Source organism: Crotalus tigris, unplaced genomic scaffold (genome assembly GCF_016545835.1).
Source record: "Crotalus tigris isolate CLP2741 ecotype Arizona unplaced genomic scaffold, ASM1654583v1 scf7180000018101.4720394464:4744507, whole genome shotgun sequence".
NCBI lineage: Eukaryota > Metazoa > Chordata > Lepidosauria > Squamata > Viperidae > Crotalus > Crotalus tigris.
This window is the reverse complement of record NW_024096823.1, coordinates 835,514-853,883: the sequence shown is the minus strand read 5'-3', so window position 1 is coordinate 853,883 and position 18,370 is coordinate 835,514. Positions and strand designations below refer to the sequence as shown.

General features: G+C 37.8%; 1 protein-coding gene across 11 annotated transcripts in view; it reads right to left on the bottom strand.

The window, feature by feature from the left end:
• Positions 1 to 1,303: 1,303 nt before the first annotated feature.
• The window catches only part of SP1 (Sp1 transcription factor), a 44,215-nt gene continuing 27,148 nt past the window's right edge, over positions 1,304 to 18,370 (bottom strand). For all 11 annotated transcript variants that reach the window (XM_039347759.1, XM_039347764.1, XM_039347754.1 and 8 more), the window contains exons 4-6: positions 14,346 to 14,514; positions 13,072 to 13,271; positions 1,304 to 7,847 (exon numbers count right to left, since the gene is read on the bottom strand). In XM_039347759.1, the coding sequence (XP_039203693.1) occupies positions 7,528 to 7,847; positions 13,072 to 13,271; positions 14,346 to 14,514 (689 nt within the window). In that variant the 3' untranslated portion in view covers positions 1,304 to 7,527. The remainder of the gene's footprint in view (positions 7,848 to 13,071; positions 13,272 to 14,345; positions 14,515 to 18,370) is intronic.

The window sequence follows — 18,370 nt, the reverse complement described above, 5'->3', positions numbered from 1 at the left end:
AAAATACAAAGAATATCATTAATTGGTTCCGTGAGATGTGAGGAGTATCAAAAGCAATGAATACTGAACATTTATCTCTCAACCTTGACAATTTTAAGGCATGTGGACTTCAACTCCCAGAATTCCACAGCCAGCAATGCTGGCTGTGGAATTCTGGGAGTTGAAGTCCACATGCCTTAAAATTGTCAAGGTTGAGAAACACTGATGTAGTGAGTCACAAGGTAGCAGACAATGACAAGTTCTAGCTTGTGCATTGAGTACTTAACAATGAGTACTGAGACAAAATTTTCGCCTCCAAATTTGTACCAAATTCAATGAGGTTCAAAACAATCAAGTACCAAGGCACCACTGTATTTTAGTAAGAGACTGGAAAACATAACCCCCGAAAGAGCAGAAAAGGGGAGAGCTTCCAAGAATCAAAATTCCTACGCTCTGGTACGCTTAGAAGAAAGTCCACACCCAAAGGTTGTTATGGGGCCAGTTTGGTGTAGTGATTAAGGCAGCAGGCTAGAAACCAGGAGCTTGTGATTTCTAGTTTCTAGTCCTATCGTAGGCACAAAGCCAGCTAGGTGACTTTACCAATAGAAGCGAATAAATGTACAGTAGCTCAGAATTAAACTATGGAGTCCTTGGTACTCTACGAGCTTGGTTGTTGTAACGCCATCAATGCTAAGTCAGCGTGGGGTTTGCTTACTCTGTAGCTTACTCTGCCAGCATTGGGGGACAAGTGGCTTTCTCCTTGCTAGTTCTCAATTAGGGTTCAATCAAGCAGAATGATTAGCCATCAAGCAGAAAACAAATTGTATGGTTTTGTTTATATTCATATGATTTATCAAATGCACTGAAGAATTTGATTGCCGACCTAAGATATACCAGTAATAACACTTTTAAAGGGACATATTTTGACCACATTCTGTTGTCATGTGAATTTTTTCTTACACTGTGTAACTTTCTTACTAGTGAAAGAGTTTAGCTTTTTAATTGTATTCATAAGACAATGTTGCTTCAGCGTCTCATTTATTTTCAACCAGGACTCTGAGCCTCATGTGGATCCTGTAAAATTAAAAAATTAGAAAATTAAGGTAGAGGATACTGTAGTTCAGTACTGTATCAACATGTTTAAGGAACACTATCAGTTGTTTAAAACTTGGCTGTCAGTGTCCATATTAAAATATGAAGCCAGCAATGTAAAGTAACCAGAAATATGAAACAATATGAAATCATGATTTTGCAGTGAGTTATAGCAAAATACTGGGGCAAAGTAGAAGAGTAAAGACATACACAATCCATATGGCCAGCCAGATTAAATACAAACTCTGTAGATACTTGTTTATTCCTTTCATTTAAAAAATGTAATCAGTATACAAAGGAGGCAAACTATTTTAATCTTTGTACAAAAATAGCACTTTTTAAAAGTGTTTCAGACATCATTACATAGGTAATTGGATTTTTTTTTAAAAAAAGCATATACATTATTACAAGATAAAACAAACAGTCTTTTACATAGAATAGACAAAATTATTTTATTGCCAGTGTTACAGGTTGGCTTAAGTGACTGCAGAGCTGTGCTATAAGCACCAGAAAAACAAAAATTAAAAAAAAAAAACACGCATCCACCTTAGATCACTTCTCACCTCCCCACTTCCTGGGAACAAATGTAGAGGCAGCGATGTTACTATGGAAGAGAATTACAAGCTGTTGGAGATAATGTAAAATTGTTGTTAAAGATTATCAGAGTACATGCATTATTGAATGGAATCTGAGCTGAAATTCCCTCCTGCTCAACTACCATCACAAAGCACGGGGAAAGCAAGTGCTCATCTTTTTCCCAGTGGATTAGGAAAATTAAATTAATTATTGGACTCTAGTGGCCCATTTAAACTGGACTGTGACAAGATTTAATATAGAAAAGTCTGGCTAAAGGCACAAAATGCTACAGAGATCTCTTAAGGCTGATGGCATTGGCTTAACTATATACAATTCTTGTTTATAAAAGGCAAGGCACATTTTAGTCCAAAAAACAGCATTGCAAGTAATTTTAAGATAATATAAAAATTAAACAGGCTTTACCATCTGGAAGAGGGGCGTTCCTTTTCTGTACACATTTTATGTTAAGGCCAGTTTACATAAACAGAGGCTCAGGAAAGCTTTTCCCAGACCCAGCTTGCAACTACATGTTTAAATGATCTTCAATTAATAACGTTCTTGGAATTGAGACACATTCACACATGCAGCATACATCCAAATAATGGCTACCCTGCCCTCTCTCACTGGACAGTCACTTTCAAAATTCATGAAGCCCTTCCATCTATGATGGGAAAGTATTCAATAAGACAACAAACCTCACCCTAAAAAAAATAACCTCCGGAAAGGGATGCTCTTTCTCTCTCTCTCTTTTTTCAAACACAACTCAAGTCTGCCAATAGTGCTGATCATACAAATAACTGAGCTTTGTTTTGAGCATACACACACAGCAAAGAATGTTATTTTAGCTTTTGTATGTGTAAAACTGAACGGTGCCTTTGTAAGCAGAGGCCATCTTTTGGAAGCAACAGACATTCTCAACCCAAGCAGATAACCAAGGATCATGCTATCATTCTGACCGGATCACAAGAACGGTCACTGCAGACAATGTTATAAAACAAAACTGAAAATGAGGGGAAGGTGGGACCAAATGGGGGACGCGCTGTCGCTTAAAAGTGTGGACAACTCTTTTCTTAAAATCTAAAATGATAAACACTCCAAAGGGAAACAGAAGGTAGAGGCCAGATCTTCCTGCACCAAAGACTTTCCTACATGGCTACTCACACACAGAGAGATCAAAATTTTCCCAGGGCACTATTTCAAATGGTAGTAGTATGCATCTCTTGTGCATGCAAGCAGACATAATAAACAGTCATGGTTACGTTAAGACTTTAAAGATCTGAGTTCTTGTCTTATTGAGAGATAAAACTAAATGATGCAAGCAAAGCTCTTTTGCGACAGAAGAGAAATATAAGTGATGCTATGATACGGGTGGCAATTCATGCCCCAGCACATAAAATAAAAACTAAACAGGAGTTTAGATGGAATGCAAAATTCGAACTTCAACACAGTGCTACTGAAGGAGTCAAGGAGACAAACGAGGTGGTCAAGTCAATGATAATTTCCATAGAAAACTTTTGATTTTAACTTTTTTTTTTTTGAGTTCCAGGAAAGGCACTTACTGCATGTTTTTCTGTAAATTTTTCTGTAACTGCTATTATGTTCAGTGATAGTATACATAAGAGCCTATTTCAGACAATATTATTTACACACGAAAGAAGAAAAAAATATGACCTGAGTTGAAAATTTCTCCTTGGCTGAAGACCAAAAGAGCATTTTTAGGTCAGAGTGGAGGGTGGGAAAAAAGAGGGACACATACGTAAGGAATTCAATGCTACTATGCAATATAATCTTTGTAAAGACCACTTTCCTCAATACTCTGCTAAATATTTGGCATATACCAAGCATATATTTACTTTGGACATTGCAGAGAATACCTTTGATTCTAGCAGAAGCTCAGAAAAAAGCGTATGACGAAAAGGCACAATTGCAATTGTCACCGGGTACTGCAATGAGATACACCACTTAGGGAGAAATAAATACGGCAATCTACCAAAGGACCTAAAATCCCCAGTATTCCCCAAACAGAATTCTTCCATGCTCCCAGCCTACTTTTAAGATTTAGGTTATTACTAACAAAAATGCTCACCCCCCCCCTCAAAAGTAATGAGATTTATAACAGCATCTTCCCTTCCTAAGGTGTTCATACTTCAGAGATTTATTGGGTTTCTATCACTAACTGGAAACCCTACTTCTGGCTTCCTGACTTGTAGCAATAGCTGTAAACTAAAAAGTTTCATTTACAGATTTATAGATGGATTCCTTCTACAAGTCACATTGAACTGAGTGGGAAAGTAACGTCCAAAATAACAAAACTGCCTGGTGCAAGTTTTTTTTTTTTTAAAGGATGCCGTTTTCTCATTGGCAAAAGTGTGTAAATATGAATAGACAGGCTTTTTCAAATGTAGCACTTGAAAAAAAATGCTACTGGTATTTTCTGTAGCAGAAAAAAAATGATTAGATCATAACAGCATTTCCATTAACACCACATCTGCTAAGAAAACAGATACTTGAGAATGGATGCTATTAACAAGCACAAATCTGGCATTATAGAGAAGTTTAAAGGGGGAAAAAAAATCAGCTATCCATTCAGATAGTGGGAACTATCCTGCAATCTTTCATAAGCATATACATGTTGTATGTGTGTATAGTAAGTTTGTGTGTGTAAACAAAGATGTCAATGAGTTCTGTAGCATTTTAATTTTTTTTCTTAAAAAAAAAAGCCACCATGTTTCTACTTTCCCAAATTTGAAAATCAGACGATAACTTATGGCATCACAGATATCATACTGCTCCCCACCCCCCAGCCCAAAACAATTACTGCAACTAAGACATTCTTGAAGCAGGGGGTTTAAAATAGCAGGAATAAGCCAGCAACTTGAGGTATGAGGCAGTTTATTTATTGCTGCATACTGTATGGGACTAAATTATCTAGAACATCAAGCTTCCCTTCACTATGGCAAATAATAATCCAATTAATTTAGTTAAGAGTATTGCAGTACTTGAAATCTATCATAGTAAAAATCATCTTCTATCAAGATGATTACAATCCTTGAGTCTCTGGAATATCCAACTTCAAGACCCTAAAACCTTCTCTTGCTTTTGAAGCAATATTGAGTTTGCACCATATTAGAAATACAATCTGCTTTACCTCTGATCTAACAGCAGTACCTGGAAGACCACAAATCCCTACTACTGTGACAAGGAAATTCTTTCTTAATAAAAATGCTTGAGTTACAGCTACTTACTCAGTCCTCCTGGTGGTACGTTACTTTATATCTGTTGTACGTTTCTTACATTCCTGGTATAAGTCTGTCCTTTCCAATCCATCAAAATGAAGAGAGAAATCACTGAGAAAAAGGGAAAAGGCTAAGCAAGGAGTGATAATTTCACCTCAGCCAAAGTAAATTGAGCAAAATCATCAATTCATCAGTACAAACAATTCACAAGCACTACAGAAGTCAAATATTTACACCATGGCTTTCTTATTTTTGACATGTGTTAAAATGCTCATGCTTTTTGGTCTTGTTTCCATCCTCTCTCAGCTCAACAAACAGCATTTGTGAAACAAGAATATTCTTTTTAAAAACTCAATAAAAGACTGGGAAAGCGCTATCCAACTCCAGGCAAGGGACTCCAAGGATCTGCAGGTGCAAACACCTGGACAATTGTGGGGACGGTTAATCTTAACTCTAGCGTTGTCCTGAGGAAGGAAAAATGATCTTTTCCCCTGTCCCTGACAAAAGTGATGTCATAATTCAGCTCTGCTAAACCACTGCAATATATGAGTGTATATATATCATATTATATATATCATATCACATCATATATATATCTCATCATATATATATCTCATATGATTCTGGTACGGCTCCAGATAACATAATAAAAGGAAAATAGAACAGGACATGGCAAGAGGGGCATCCAAATGTTACCAACACAACACTTTATATTGAAGGCAGAGAAAAACAATAAACTGGTTTTATATGCTACTGAGGAGTGAAGTGATGACAGAACTTCAGAGCAAAGCAACGGAAAACCACAAAGAATGGCCAGCTATAAATACCCCAGCAACAATTCATGGACCCTTTTGTGAACTTTCTGGGACATAGCAATTTACCTTGCACATGACAAGTACTGAAGTATGCAAGAGGCAGGAGCTTCATGAAGGCTATGTGACAATTGAAGATTTCCCTCAATACTTAGTAAAAAAAAAAAAATCTGTCATGCTACCTTGTTTTTAATTAGCAGAGGGGAAAGGACATAGGACCGATCAGCCGAGTGATCTGGTAAGGTACTAAACAGACATGTCTAAATGGTTCACACTAAACAGAAGAGGTTTTAGGAATGATGCCTAAACTGTCTGAAGACTTACTGGGATGGGAGGTTGAGGGTCATAAGGCTCCGTTCCTTAACAGAGATTCTTTAACTACTTTCAAGCCTCCCTTTTCCTCCCCGTCTCTTTTTATCTCATAAGCACTGGTCTTCACTTCATTTCTGTGGTATTTGAACCACTTTAGTTCCCTTTGTTGCAATTTCCTCATAATAATTGTTCTCATAAGGATGTATGTAACCTCGTAAAGGGAGCAGGCTGGCTAGCAAGCACTAAATTGCTAAAAAGTTACAAATAGGAGATAAAAAAAAGCCAATTCAGAATTTATTCTCAATGGAGCACCCAGCAACTGAGCCAAATATTGGGCCATTTGTCAATTTGGAAAGAACTGGGCAAGTCCCTTAAGTGTTTCACAGCAATGCAGTATCTCAAGATAAAAGAACCCAAACGTACATTTCTCCTTTAACTACATGGCTGTAGCATTTGTCAAGATCTTAAACAAAAGAACAACAGAGTCCAATACTATAGTTCCAACTTGCGCTACAGTACAATGGCTTGAGTTGAACCATAACATATATAAAGATCTCTCCACCACACCCTTAAGATTCCTGGTGTTCTTAGAGCACAAATACTTTAAACAAAGAAGATTCACTGCTTCATGCTAGGAACTAAAAAGAATTCCCCTTCGGCCAAAAGTTGAATTCATGCATTTGGAAGGCGAGGAACATAAAATTGTATGTCATGTCTTCATCTTTCCTTAGGGTCAGTTTCCCTTGCAAGTTCAGAACACACAGTGGGTCATGGACCCTATCACTTTGGGTAGAAAAAAATGATGACAGGGACCTTAAATAGACACTCTTTTCTCCAAATAGAGAAAAGTGGAAATTATCAGGAAGTAACTTTTAGGTATGAGAGTCTAATCAAATAAGGGAAGAGAACATTGGGGGGGGGGGGAGAGAGAAACCTAAAAGTTAAGCACAAGAAAAGCTAAATTTATATTTTTATACTTACAATTAAAATGCAATATAGCATCTGAACATAAGCCTGAACGCCGTTTAACAGCTCAATAAGTTCCAAGTTAAGGCATCTGAACTACAACCAAAGACTTTGGTTGCAGCACTTTTTAATCTCTTTCATCCAAAAGAACATATTTTATAATTTTATATAATTACAATAATAATAACAATAATAATATAGATTTTTTTTCTGCTAAAAAGTATTTCAATGATCATATACATTTAGAACCAAGGCATGATGGCTTTGGGGTACCTAATAAAGGTGAAGAGACCTAATGGGGGGAGGGGAAGAAAAAGCAAAACAAAATTAATCAATCAATCAGTTCTGGGCCATCCCCTTTTCCCAAGTATTCACTCTAGGCATCACCAGGCTGAACTATACAGCAAGCAGACCCTATTCTGCACACAATATTCCCGGGAGACAGAAAAGGTATCTGAAAGCTAGATGTGGCAGCTGAGTCCCCATCTTCCGTCACCTGAAAGGCATCTCTTGGACCTTGAGAATCCCACGTTTGTACACTATCAGACAGATCCTCAAAATCCATTGCCACTGATGTTGATCGACTGGAGATCGGCCACTTGCATGACATTGATGCCACTGCTGGCAAGGCGTGCGATGCCTTCTGGGCAGATGGCTTCCATGGCCACCATATTGGTTGCAATGAGGGCTGAAGGGGCTGCTCCACCGGCGCTCTCCGTAGAGGCGTTTGCATCGATGGAGACGGCAGAGACGTCCATAGCCACGCTGTTGGGTGCGCCTGCCTTCTTGTTTTGGTGGGTCTTGATGTGCTTGGAAAGATGATCGCTCCTCATGAAGCGCTTGGGACACTCGGGACAGGCAAACTTTTTCTCTCCTGAAGAAAGAAAACAGTCATGAAGCCATTCCGTTTCATTAAAACATGGTAGCCCACCATCTTCCCATCAGGAACCGCGTCCTCTTTTTAGAGAATCGGCAAAAAGTGTATCAAACCACAAGCAGACTTGGTATCGTTCACACTCTTGTAACCTCCAGTTTAGGTTACTGAATTGGGCCTATGCAGGACCCTACTTAGAGAAAATACTTACGAAGGGCAAACTCAATGACACCTATTCCAGTTCTATTTCTTTCTCAGAGCAGTACAAACCTTATTATTTTTAGAGCCTTATTTATATCAAGAGAAGCTTTTATCCATATAAGCCTCTTCTTAAGATCTTCAGGGACATCTATATACAAAAATTAATAACAATGCCCTATGTGGGAGCCTATTTTGCTCTGGCTTCTTTTTGGAGAGTAGATTTCCTTAGAGACATCTGTCTTATACTATCCAACTATACCAGTCATATGCCTATTAAACACTTGCTTTTCCCCATTCTATGAAAATATTTCAGTTTTGTTACCTTCAACAAATATTAGGCATCCAAATAAGTTTTTACAAAGTAACCTCTAAAAATAAGAGAGACATTTTAAATGCCACGTCCTTGCATAGTTTATTTTATTTTATTTATTTATTTATTCATTAAATTTATATGCCCCCCACACTGCAAAGTGACTCTGGGCGGCTTACAATAAAAATCATAGATATTACAATATTAACAACAGTAGATACAAAATTAAAAACCAATTCTTAGGTTTCAATTTGAAAAAGGTCCAGTTTTATTATTGATTTGGTGAAATTTTTACTGAATTGAATGTTCCCACATGATTCTGGCCATTATTTGCCCATTCATATGACTCTTGTTTTATATCCTGGTTAATTATTCTTCCTGACAGTTAAAACAATTAACCAGTGGAACAACCTGCCTCCAGAAGTGGTGAATGCTCCAACACTGGAAGTTTTTAAGAAGAGACCGGACAGCCATTTGTCTGAAATAGTATAGGGTTTCCTGCCTGAGCAGGGGGTGGGACTAGATGACCTCCAAGGTCCCTTCCAACTTTTTATTATTATCGATCATCGCACAGTCAGCCAGATGTTCAGACTGGATTTGGCATTTTGTCTACCTATCGAGTCCTTACCCAGGACCTGGGATAGGCAGATGTGGATGTTTGATGGTATTACAGATATCGTCGCAGGATGGAAGCAGTTCCTAATAAGGCCGCCTTTTGCAATTGACTAATAGCGAATTTGTCAATGCCAATGGTGTTCAAGTGGTGCTCCAGTTGTTTTGGGATTGCACCCAAGGAGCCTATGACTATTGGTACTACCCTTGCTTGCTTTTGCCACAGTCTTTCTATTTCTATTTGTAGGTCTTTGTATTTTGTTATCTTCTCCAGTTCTTTCTCTTCTATTCTGCTATCTCCAGGCACTGCCACGTCCACTATCCAGACTTTTTTGTCTTTCTTATCGACAATTGTTAAGTCTGGGGTGTTATGTTGCAGGTGCTTGTCTGTTTGAATTCTGAAGTCCCAGAGCAGTTTAATTTTATCATTTTCTATGACTTTCTCTATTTTATGATCCCACCAGTTTTTGCTTACAGGCAAATGATATTTTTTGCAGATCTTCCAATGCACCATTGTTGCTACTTTGTCATGCCGCTGCTTGTAATCAGTCTGTGCAATCTTCTTGCAACAGCTTACCAATGGTCCACTGTTTCTTCAGCTTCTTTGCATAGGCGCACTTACTGTCTGTTGCTGTCTTCTCAATTTTGACTTTGTATGCATTTGTCCTTAAGGCTTGGTCTTGTGCAGCCAGAATTAGTCCCTCGGTCTCTTTCTTCAATTTTCCTGCTCTTAGCCATTGCCAGGTTTTATTATTATCTGCTTTCCCAGCTATTTTTTTCATGTATTGGCCATGTAGTGCTTTGTCTTCCCATGCCTCTATTCTGTTCTTCATTTGGTCTTTCTTGTAGGCCAGTTTGGTCTATCCAGTAGTTAGTAAGCTTTCCTGATATACTAATTTCAGTGCATCTTCATCATTGTTCTTCAGATATTCTTCCAAAGCCATTTTTTCTTCTTCAACCATCTGATGTACTTGTAGCATTCCACGCCCACCTATTTGCCTTGGTAGATAAAGTCTATCAATGTCACTGCGTGGATGAAGGGCATGATTCATTGTCATTATTTTTCTGGTCTGCCTATCCATTGCTTTTAGTTCTGCTTGAGTCCAGTCCACTATTCCAGCTGTGTACCTAATGACTGGGATTGCCCAGGTGTTGATTGCCTTTATGGTATTTCCTCCATTGAGTTTGGATTTTAAGATCTTCTTCACTCTCTTGATGTATTCACCTCTAATCTTTTTCTTGACTTCAGTGTGCTTGATGTTGTCAGCTTGAAGGATACCCAAGTATTTGTAGTACTCTTCCTCATCCAGACTCTTAATGTTATTTTCGTGGGGCATCTTGATTCCTTCAGTTTTCACTATTTTTCCTTGTTTGATAGTAAGTGTGGCACATTTGTCCAAGCCAAACTCCATTACAATATCTTGGCTATATATACGGACCAGTGTTGAGCAGCGATTCTATTTCAGATGATGTTTTTCCATACAGCTTCAGATCATCCATATAAAGGAGGTGGGATAGTCTAGCAGAGTTTTTGATGTTTGATAACCATGTCCTGAGTTATTTAGTATTGTTGACAGAGGAAACAGTGCAATAACAAATAGTAATGGTGATAATGAATCTCCTTGAAATATTCCTCTCTTGATATTAACCTCTCCCAGCTTCTCACCATTGATCTGCAACTGTGTCTTCCATTGTGCCATCGATCTTTGCACAAATTTTCTGATGTTTCTACTGACTCCTGTTATTTCTAGGCACTTGATTATCCAGTCATGTGGCAGAGAGTCAAATGCCTTTTTGTAGTCAATCCATGCCACATTCAGGTTGGTCTTCCTTTTCTTGCAGTTTTCCAAGATCATTTTGTCTATTAGGAGTTGATCTTTTGTTCCTCTGCTGTTGGGGCGGTTTCCTTTCTGCTCAGGTGGAAAGAGATTGTTTTCAACTAGATGCTGTTGCACTGCATCAGCTACTACACCAGTTAGTAATTTGAAAGTTGTTGGTAAGCAGGTAATTGGCCTGTAGTTACCTGGTGTTGCCCCTTTTGCTGGATTTTTCATTATTAGGTAGGTTTTCCCAGTTGTTAGCCACTTTTCAATTTCTCCTCCTTGTAGTATATTGTTGAACTGCTTGGCAATGAGTGGGTGTATAACAGTTAGATGTTTCAACCAAAACCCATGCAGTTCATCTTCACCTGGTGCTGACCAATTTTTGATTTTCTTTGCTCTTTTTTCTACCATTTTTGTTGTTATTACTAGTTCTTTCATTTCAACTTCTGTTTTATTTGCATCCACTTCTTTTAACCAAGCGCATCCTTGTTGTATTTCTTTGGGTTATCCCATACCTGCTTCCAGAATTGCACTGTTTCTTCCTTGTCAGGTACTGACTGATTCCTTGCAGTTTCTCCATTGATGGATTGGTAGAAACGTTTCTGATTGGATTGAAATTGGAGGTTTGCCTATAGTTTGCAATTCGAGCTTCATATCTACTGATTTTCCTGGCTATAGCTGTTATTTGTTGCTTTATTATTTCCAGTGCTTCCTTGATCTTCCTTGTTTCTAAGTGGTATTTCTTGATTAGGTATTCTTGGTCTTCTTGTTCTTCAGCTTCTTTTCTTTCATCTGTTCTAGCTTGCTTGCATGTGATCTTAACTTGCTGATCTTATTTTCTAGTCTAACCTTCCATTTTTCTGGTGCACTGTTTGTTTGTTTTTCTTCTTTGTTGATTTTGCATCCCAGGTATTCTGTTATAACTGCAGCTGTGCTGTACATTAGTTGGTTTGTTTCTTGCAGTGAATTGGTGCTTATACTTGATATTGCAGTATTTGCATCTTTTAATGCTTGTGCTAGCTGTTTCTTTGGAACAAGCTTCAATGCAGGCAGCCTTATTCTGTTGTTTTTGTGCTGTTCTAGATGCTCAGTTATTCTTTGTTTCAATTCTTTTATTTCTTTAGTTAGAGGGTTTTGTTCTTCCTGAGGAAGAGGTGCCTGGTTTCCAAATGAGAACAGTTGTATATCTCTACTGGATTCTTTCACTGCCAACTCCCCCTGGTTTGCCTCTACATTCTGAATTACTTCTTGTAAGGCTTGGATTTCTTTGCCCTGGGTAAACCTTTGCAGTTCGTCCAATTCTGTTTCTGTAAATACTTTATTTCGTGTTATAAATCGGCGTTGATCTGCTAGTCTCTGTTCTGTTATTTCTGATTCTGGATGTTGGTCTTTCCAGAATTCGTGCATTCGTTTTAGATATCCTCGTCTTGTTGGACTTGATCTGTAGTAACAGATCATTATTTCTTTGTTTTCCATCCCTGTGTATCTGCGACGGGTAAACACCTTTTCTTCCAGTAGTTCTGCAGCTGCTGGCCCTGGTTGCTCAGCCAACAGTCCTGAGTCCTGTAACCCATTTTTCACCAGATATCCAGGAACTCCAATATCTAGTGCGGATTATTATTATTATTATTATTATTATTATTATTATTATTATTATTATTACTATTATTCAATTCAAGGCTCGTTTACAAACCCTTAAAATAAAGAGCAAATAAAATAAAATAATATTTATTTCTGTTTTATAATCATACATAAGCTTTTGCCAGCTGGGTTATTTTGTTTTGTTTCTAAGTAATACTTTTAAATTTGCAGTTTTATATATACAATTACAGTGAGTTGTTTCGAATAATGCAAATACATTCCGGAAACTTTATTTTCAAAGCACTTTCTGTTTCCACATCCCCACTGCATTTTTATAGCAATGTTATTTCCTTTTGAAAACGTCTAAGGCAAGGAGGTATTTGTTCCAAAACTACCACTGCATTTTTTAAAAGCAGCAATGCTGCATATAGTAGCTGTAACTGTAGACAAAGTCTGACATTACACCCATGATGCAAAAACTTTATGTGCTAGGGAGCACTTTTACATGCAGTAAACCAAGAAGGTGTCATACGCTTTACTTAAATGTTCCAATTTATTCTGAATAACTAAGATGTTGCTCTACTTATATAGCTGTGTTAACAAAGAAGAGCCCAACACAAAACTCTTTTGAAACCTCTCCCTCACCTCAGGCTACCACAGTACTTGTTGCTCAGGCCCAGGAACTCCTTGCGCTTACCAGTGTGTGTTCGCTTGTGTCGTTGTAGCTCATCACTGCGTGTGAAACGCTTGCCACAATACGTCCATGAGCAAACAAATGGCCGTTCACCAGTATGCCATCGAAGATGAGCTCGCAGATGAGATGTCTTTCCATACACTTTCCCACAGCCTGGGATATGGCAGATGTGTTGCTTCTTTTTGCCGGGGTCCCCAGAGCCCCTAAAAAGGGTGACGTATAAAAGAGTTAATCAGGTAAATTGGTTTGCTTACCATTTGTTTTGCCCCATGGCAAAAAAAGAAGAGCTACTATTAACATAGAATTATCCATCATCTTCTTGGTGGTTGCCATGAACACTAGAATTGAAGTCACTGCCCTCCACGGAAATCTAATCACAAACTCTCCAGTAATATAATGGGGGCAAAATGGGTGGTTTTGGATTTGTAGTCCTTTAATAATAACAAAGTAACTATTAAAGGAGTACAAATCCAAAACTAAGATCTAGAATGCCAGAATAAGACAAGGAAGACACTTTATCAAGACACACTGGACAATCTTTAAATCACACGTTATTGTCTCCGCAATGCTTGTTCTCTCATATTTTGAAAGCGTCTATAAGTTACATATCCCTACAGCAGCTATTTACATCTCCTGAAAAAGCACAGATAGTTCAGGAAAAGCAAGATGCAACTGTTTTCAGAAAGATAATGCTCTGCTAACACAGAGGAAAAAGAGAGTGATGTATACTTGCACAAATTTGGTAGCTACTTAGCATGGAACAAAGTAAATATTGAATCAACTGTTACACGTTTCTAGATGTAATCCCTTTCCCACAATCTATACAGCACAGAAATTATTTAATGCAGTGTTTCCCAAACTTGACAATTTTAAGCAACGCTGGCTGTGGAATTCTGGGAGTTGAAGTCCACATGCCTTAAAATTGTCAAGTTTGGGAAACACTGATTTAATGTTATGTCTTTATGGATCTTACATATTGTAAACCACTTTCAGCCTGCTGTAATCAGCTATTAACATTGCAAGCAAGCAAACAGTGCCAACTTTGTCAAATTACATGATTTGGGGAACCTTTTTACCTTGCAGGACAATATACACAAGAGAGCTGAACTTCATACATGTTAGGGTTTCTGACTTAAAGCTTGTATTCCCAACGGAACATGCTTCCCAAACTGGAAATTCTACTTCTAAAGAACTAAAGCAGGAGTCTATGGCAATCCCTTCATTTATTCATTGACCTTTGCATCAGAGTCCACTCAAAATTTACAGCACAAGCTTACCTCCCATCATTGTCTTTGCAATAAGGACAAGTGCAGGCTTCTCTGCGCATCCTTCGGACTTGCTGTGGCTGGGCATCCGGACTAGCTTCCCCTTCTTCCAAAGCTGTTCCATCATCGGCCAAACCATCACCAGTAGTACCATGGAGGCTAAGGTGGGTACTATGATCACCTGTAGAATAAACTGGGATTTTTACTATCTTAAAAGCCAAAAAGTCATCTTTCACCAAATCAGTTATATTTAAGCACCTATATAATTTCACTACCTGAAAGTCAACATAAAGAATGACTATATCCAAACATAAGAACACATATCAATTATATTATCATTTGTACAGAAGTTGTTCTAAATGTTATTCCCAATTTTCCTTTCACTTCCTTTCTGTTTTTCTCCTAGTTTGTTTTACATTTTAACTTTTAAAATAATGTCTTAAAATTCTCCGGGTGATATGTTTTACAAGCAGACAAAAGAAAAGAACACAGCCATACTTTGGGGTCAATGCTTGTGTATAATTGTTTTAATTAAATTATTCTCATAGTCTGGTGTCATATATGAAATTAGGTTTCTCAGCATCCTGATGCCATGATCAGCTTTATGCATGCCTCAGGCTTGCATGCTTCATTCTTGCCTTTGCACTTCAAATTTTTGAGCAAGCGTGATGATAATAGATAAAATGTATGATAATAGATACAATGATAAAACTCAGTATAATCACTGAAGAAACTACTTGGATAAGCAGCGAAATGTTTCAAACCAAAAAAAGAGAAGAAGTCCAGTTGCCATCACTCAACTTCCAGACTATGCAGTGTAATATTTAAATTTAAAATTTGAGAAAGGGGAAGAGGCATCTTAAATTTGTTGAAACAAGGAACTTATTTATCAAATTTAGAGCCACCCATCTTACCGTCCAAGTGAATCTAGGCAGTTTACAGATAAAAATTTCATAAATCATGCTTTGAAACTAGCCTAGTCACAAACTTATCAACTTTTAAATTAACCACACTTCCTCAGACTCGAATGACATTTTGAACTAAAATTAATACTCCAAAACCTCTCACAACTAGATATGATGGGGATTGCTACAACCCTAATAGTTGTACAGACCCGCTGGGGTTTCACCAAGAAGTAGAATCTCTTCTTTGGCTTCCAGGGGAAGTGGGGGAACATTTAGGTCATCTTTAGTATTTTGGAGTGTTTAGGGGCAAAATGAGCGGCTTAATCCTTGGATATACCTTAATCTGCTCTTAAAATCTCTGAATCCTTCCCCCAAATGACCCGATTCCTTTCCACTTTTGAAACATGGCCCCAGTGATGCCATACAAAGGCAGCTGTGGCCCTCTAGATGACAGTTGATATCTTTTGTCTATTGCATGCAGACATTGCAATAGACAAAGATATCCATTCTTATTAATAGTCTGAAATGTATTTCAATATTTCAACATGTCGAATGTTTGATTCATGCTGTGAGTTTCTGAGACTTTTTCTGTATGCATGCATGTCTCTGTATGCTCATTGTATTGTTGGGAATTTATTTTGGAACTTGCAAAATGCTGGACTTAACAAAAAGCTTTTTTTAAAGTAGCATTTCCATTTAGCTGGAAATGATTGCAGCAAAAACCAAGAAAGCAAATCTGCAAAGCAGATGCGAACTAACCCGATGATAAAATAAGGGCAGGGAATAACGCAACAATACTTCTAAGAAAGATATTCAGAGAAATTTCTTTGGAGCCTGCTAGCTGGCTAATTACGGTGATTTCAGAAAGGATATAAACTTGAAAAATCATCTGTTAACTTCTGTACCACGGTGTTCTCTCTTCTTCCTTCCTGAAAGCTAATATCCAATTACAAAAACCACAGAAATTATAGCTCAGTGCTGGTGAGTTTTCAACTGCAATATATAAAACATTTCTTAAAGGGAGGGGAGCCCAGGCGGAATGGTAAGCTCTGAAGCCTATCAATTTTTCTTCCCATTTTATTGGTCCAGGCTCAGGCTGTCATCTAATTGCTTTTTCTACAACTCCCACCTCACCTTCCCAAATTAGTTTGTTCTTCTACAAGTTTTCATGGCTTGATTATTTTCTTGCATGGGGGAAAACGTGACACATATTGTAAGAGATGTAAAACTCAGCAGGCCAAGCAATCTGCTTTTTGAGGAAATTAGCATATGCCAAGTACATTTCAATTGAACTAAGGGATATGAACCATCTTCAAGAGTGCTTCATAGCTCAGACAGCGTGGTTTCCATTTAAAAGAAGACTTAAGTTCTTAAAGCCAGTGCTCTCATGGAGCTTGCAACACACATTCCATGCATGCCAGCACTCCAAGCACAAGATAAAACACAGAATATTTTTTAACAGGTGAATGATTCATAGAAGACGTTGGTGACAAGGAACTAAAGCCTGCATTCATCACAAGCCTTGATTCCACATAAGTGTTCTTATAAAGCCTTTTATACTGCTGACAATATCTTATATAACTTATCTTAAGAAGCTTAGAGTAACACGTACACAGTAAAGGCTATCCTATGATGATGCTCTTTGCAAAAGAGATGGCCAAGGTGTGATTTAAACTGATGACTTCTTTACTTCCAATTGATCCTTTCTGTTGCCATACTAAACCACTATTTAACTGGCAGGCAAAACTCCAAATCACAACATCCTTCCTCCGGCATCCTTTTGGAATTAATTAATAAAATGACTTGTAGTGGCATACATGCTGTTACCTGATGATCTGGTAACATGTACAAGTACAAACATGTGATTGGACACATGTTCCTGGCAATCTACATGCCAACCAATTGATATAATTACAAACAGAAATAAATATTTTCCCCATAAAAGTGAATGGGGCAAACGAGGGCCATCCAAAGAAGATAATTCTTTACAACTCTGTATATTTACATATATTTTCTCTCCTTTATCTTGTGAACACCACCAACTGTACAGATTAACTGTGGAAATCTTCCAGAATATTTCCAAACAATTGGAAATAAAGTCTTTAGAAAGCTTTACGTTCAATTGTTTGCTTCAAGGAGAGAGGAAACATATAATACCTGTACTCCCCATCAATTCCTAAAGGAGAATTTAGACAAATCAACAGCATATCCTGTTGTGCTTCATTACAGCTGAGTAATAAACATGGCCTCCTCGATAACAACTATGAACTTTGCATCAACAATTTTAAATAAGGAAGTCCGATGCTAAACAAGCACTAAAACTGTAACATTTAAACATGCATGAATTGTAAAGTATATAAAATTTCAACTTTTATTCTAGTGATTTAGATCTCCACAGAAAGCTTCAGTTTTAAGTGAAACTTATAAAAAGAACAACAGATTCTGATCTTTTTGTGCTAGATTCACATAAATGATAAGTTTCTTGATTTTTGTGCCAAGCACTAATGATTTTTGACCAAATAATAGGAACAAAATCCTGGCAGCTGTTCATGTTCACAGATACTAAAGTTTCACCTTTCTGGATACTCAATTTTAATTGAGACAAAAGAGTCCAAATGTAATCACAAACTAAAGGTGCAATTGTGGATAGAAGAAAGAGAAATATTACTGAAGTCCCACACATTCAAAACGTTAACCTTGGTTCTAAACCAGTGGTTCTCAACCTGTGGGTCGGGACCCCATTTGGGGTCGAATGACCATTTCACGGGGGTCGCTAAACAACGCAGTCTGCCATTTTTCCCCCCTTTTCCTTAGCTGTGCTACTCCCTTTTATTCTATTGGCTTTTGAAAGCCAATAGAATAGACTCTCTTGAATTGAGTCTAATTCTATTGGCTTTCAAAAGCCAATAGGAATTGTCCAGGCTATCTCTGCCCTGCTGAGCCCGCCAAAAGCCGTATTCTGCAAACGGTGCTGCACCAGTTGAGTAGTCCTTGACTTACGACCGGCTGAGTAGTCCTCGACTTACAACCAGTTGGGGGTCGCGGCATTAAACAGGTTGAGAACCACTGTTCTAAACCATTCCCAGAGAAATCAAATGTAACCAAAGCAGTAGCCTAGTTCAAACTGCGACA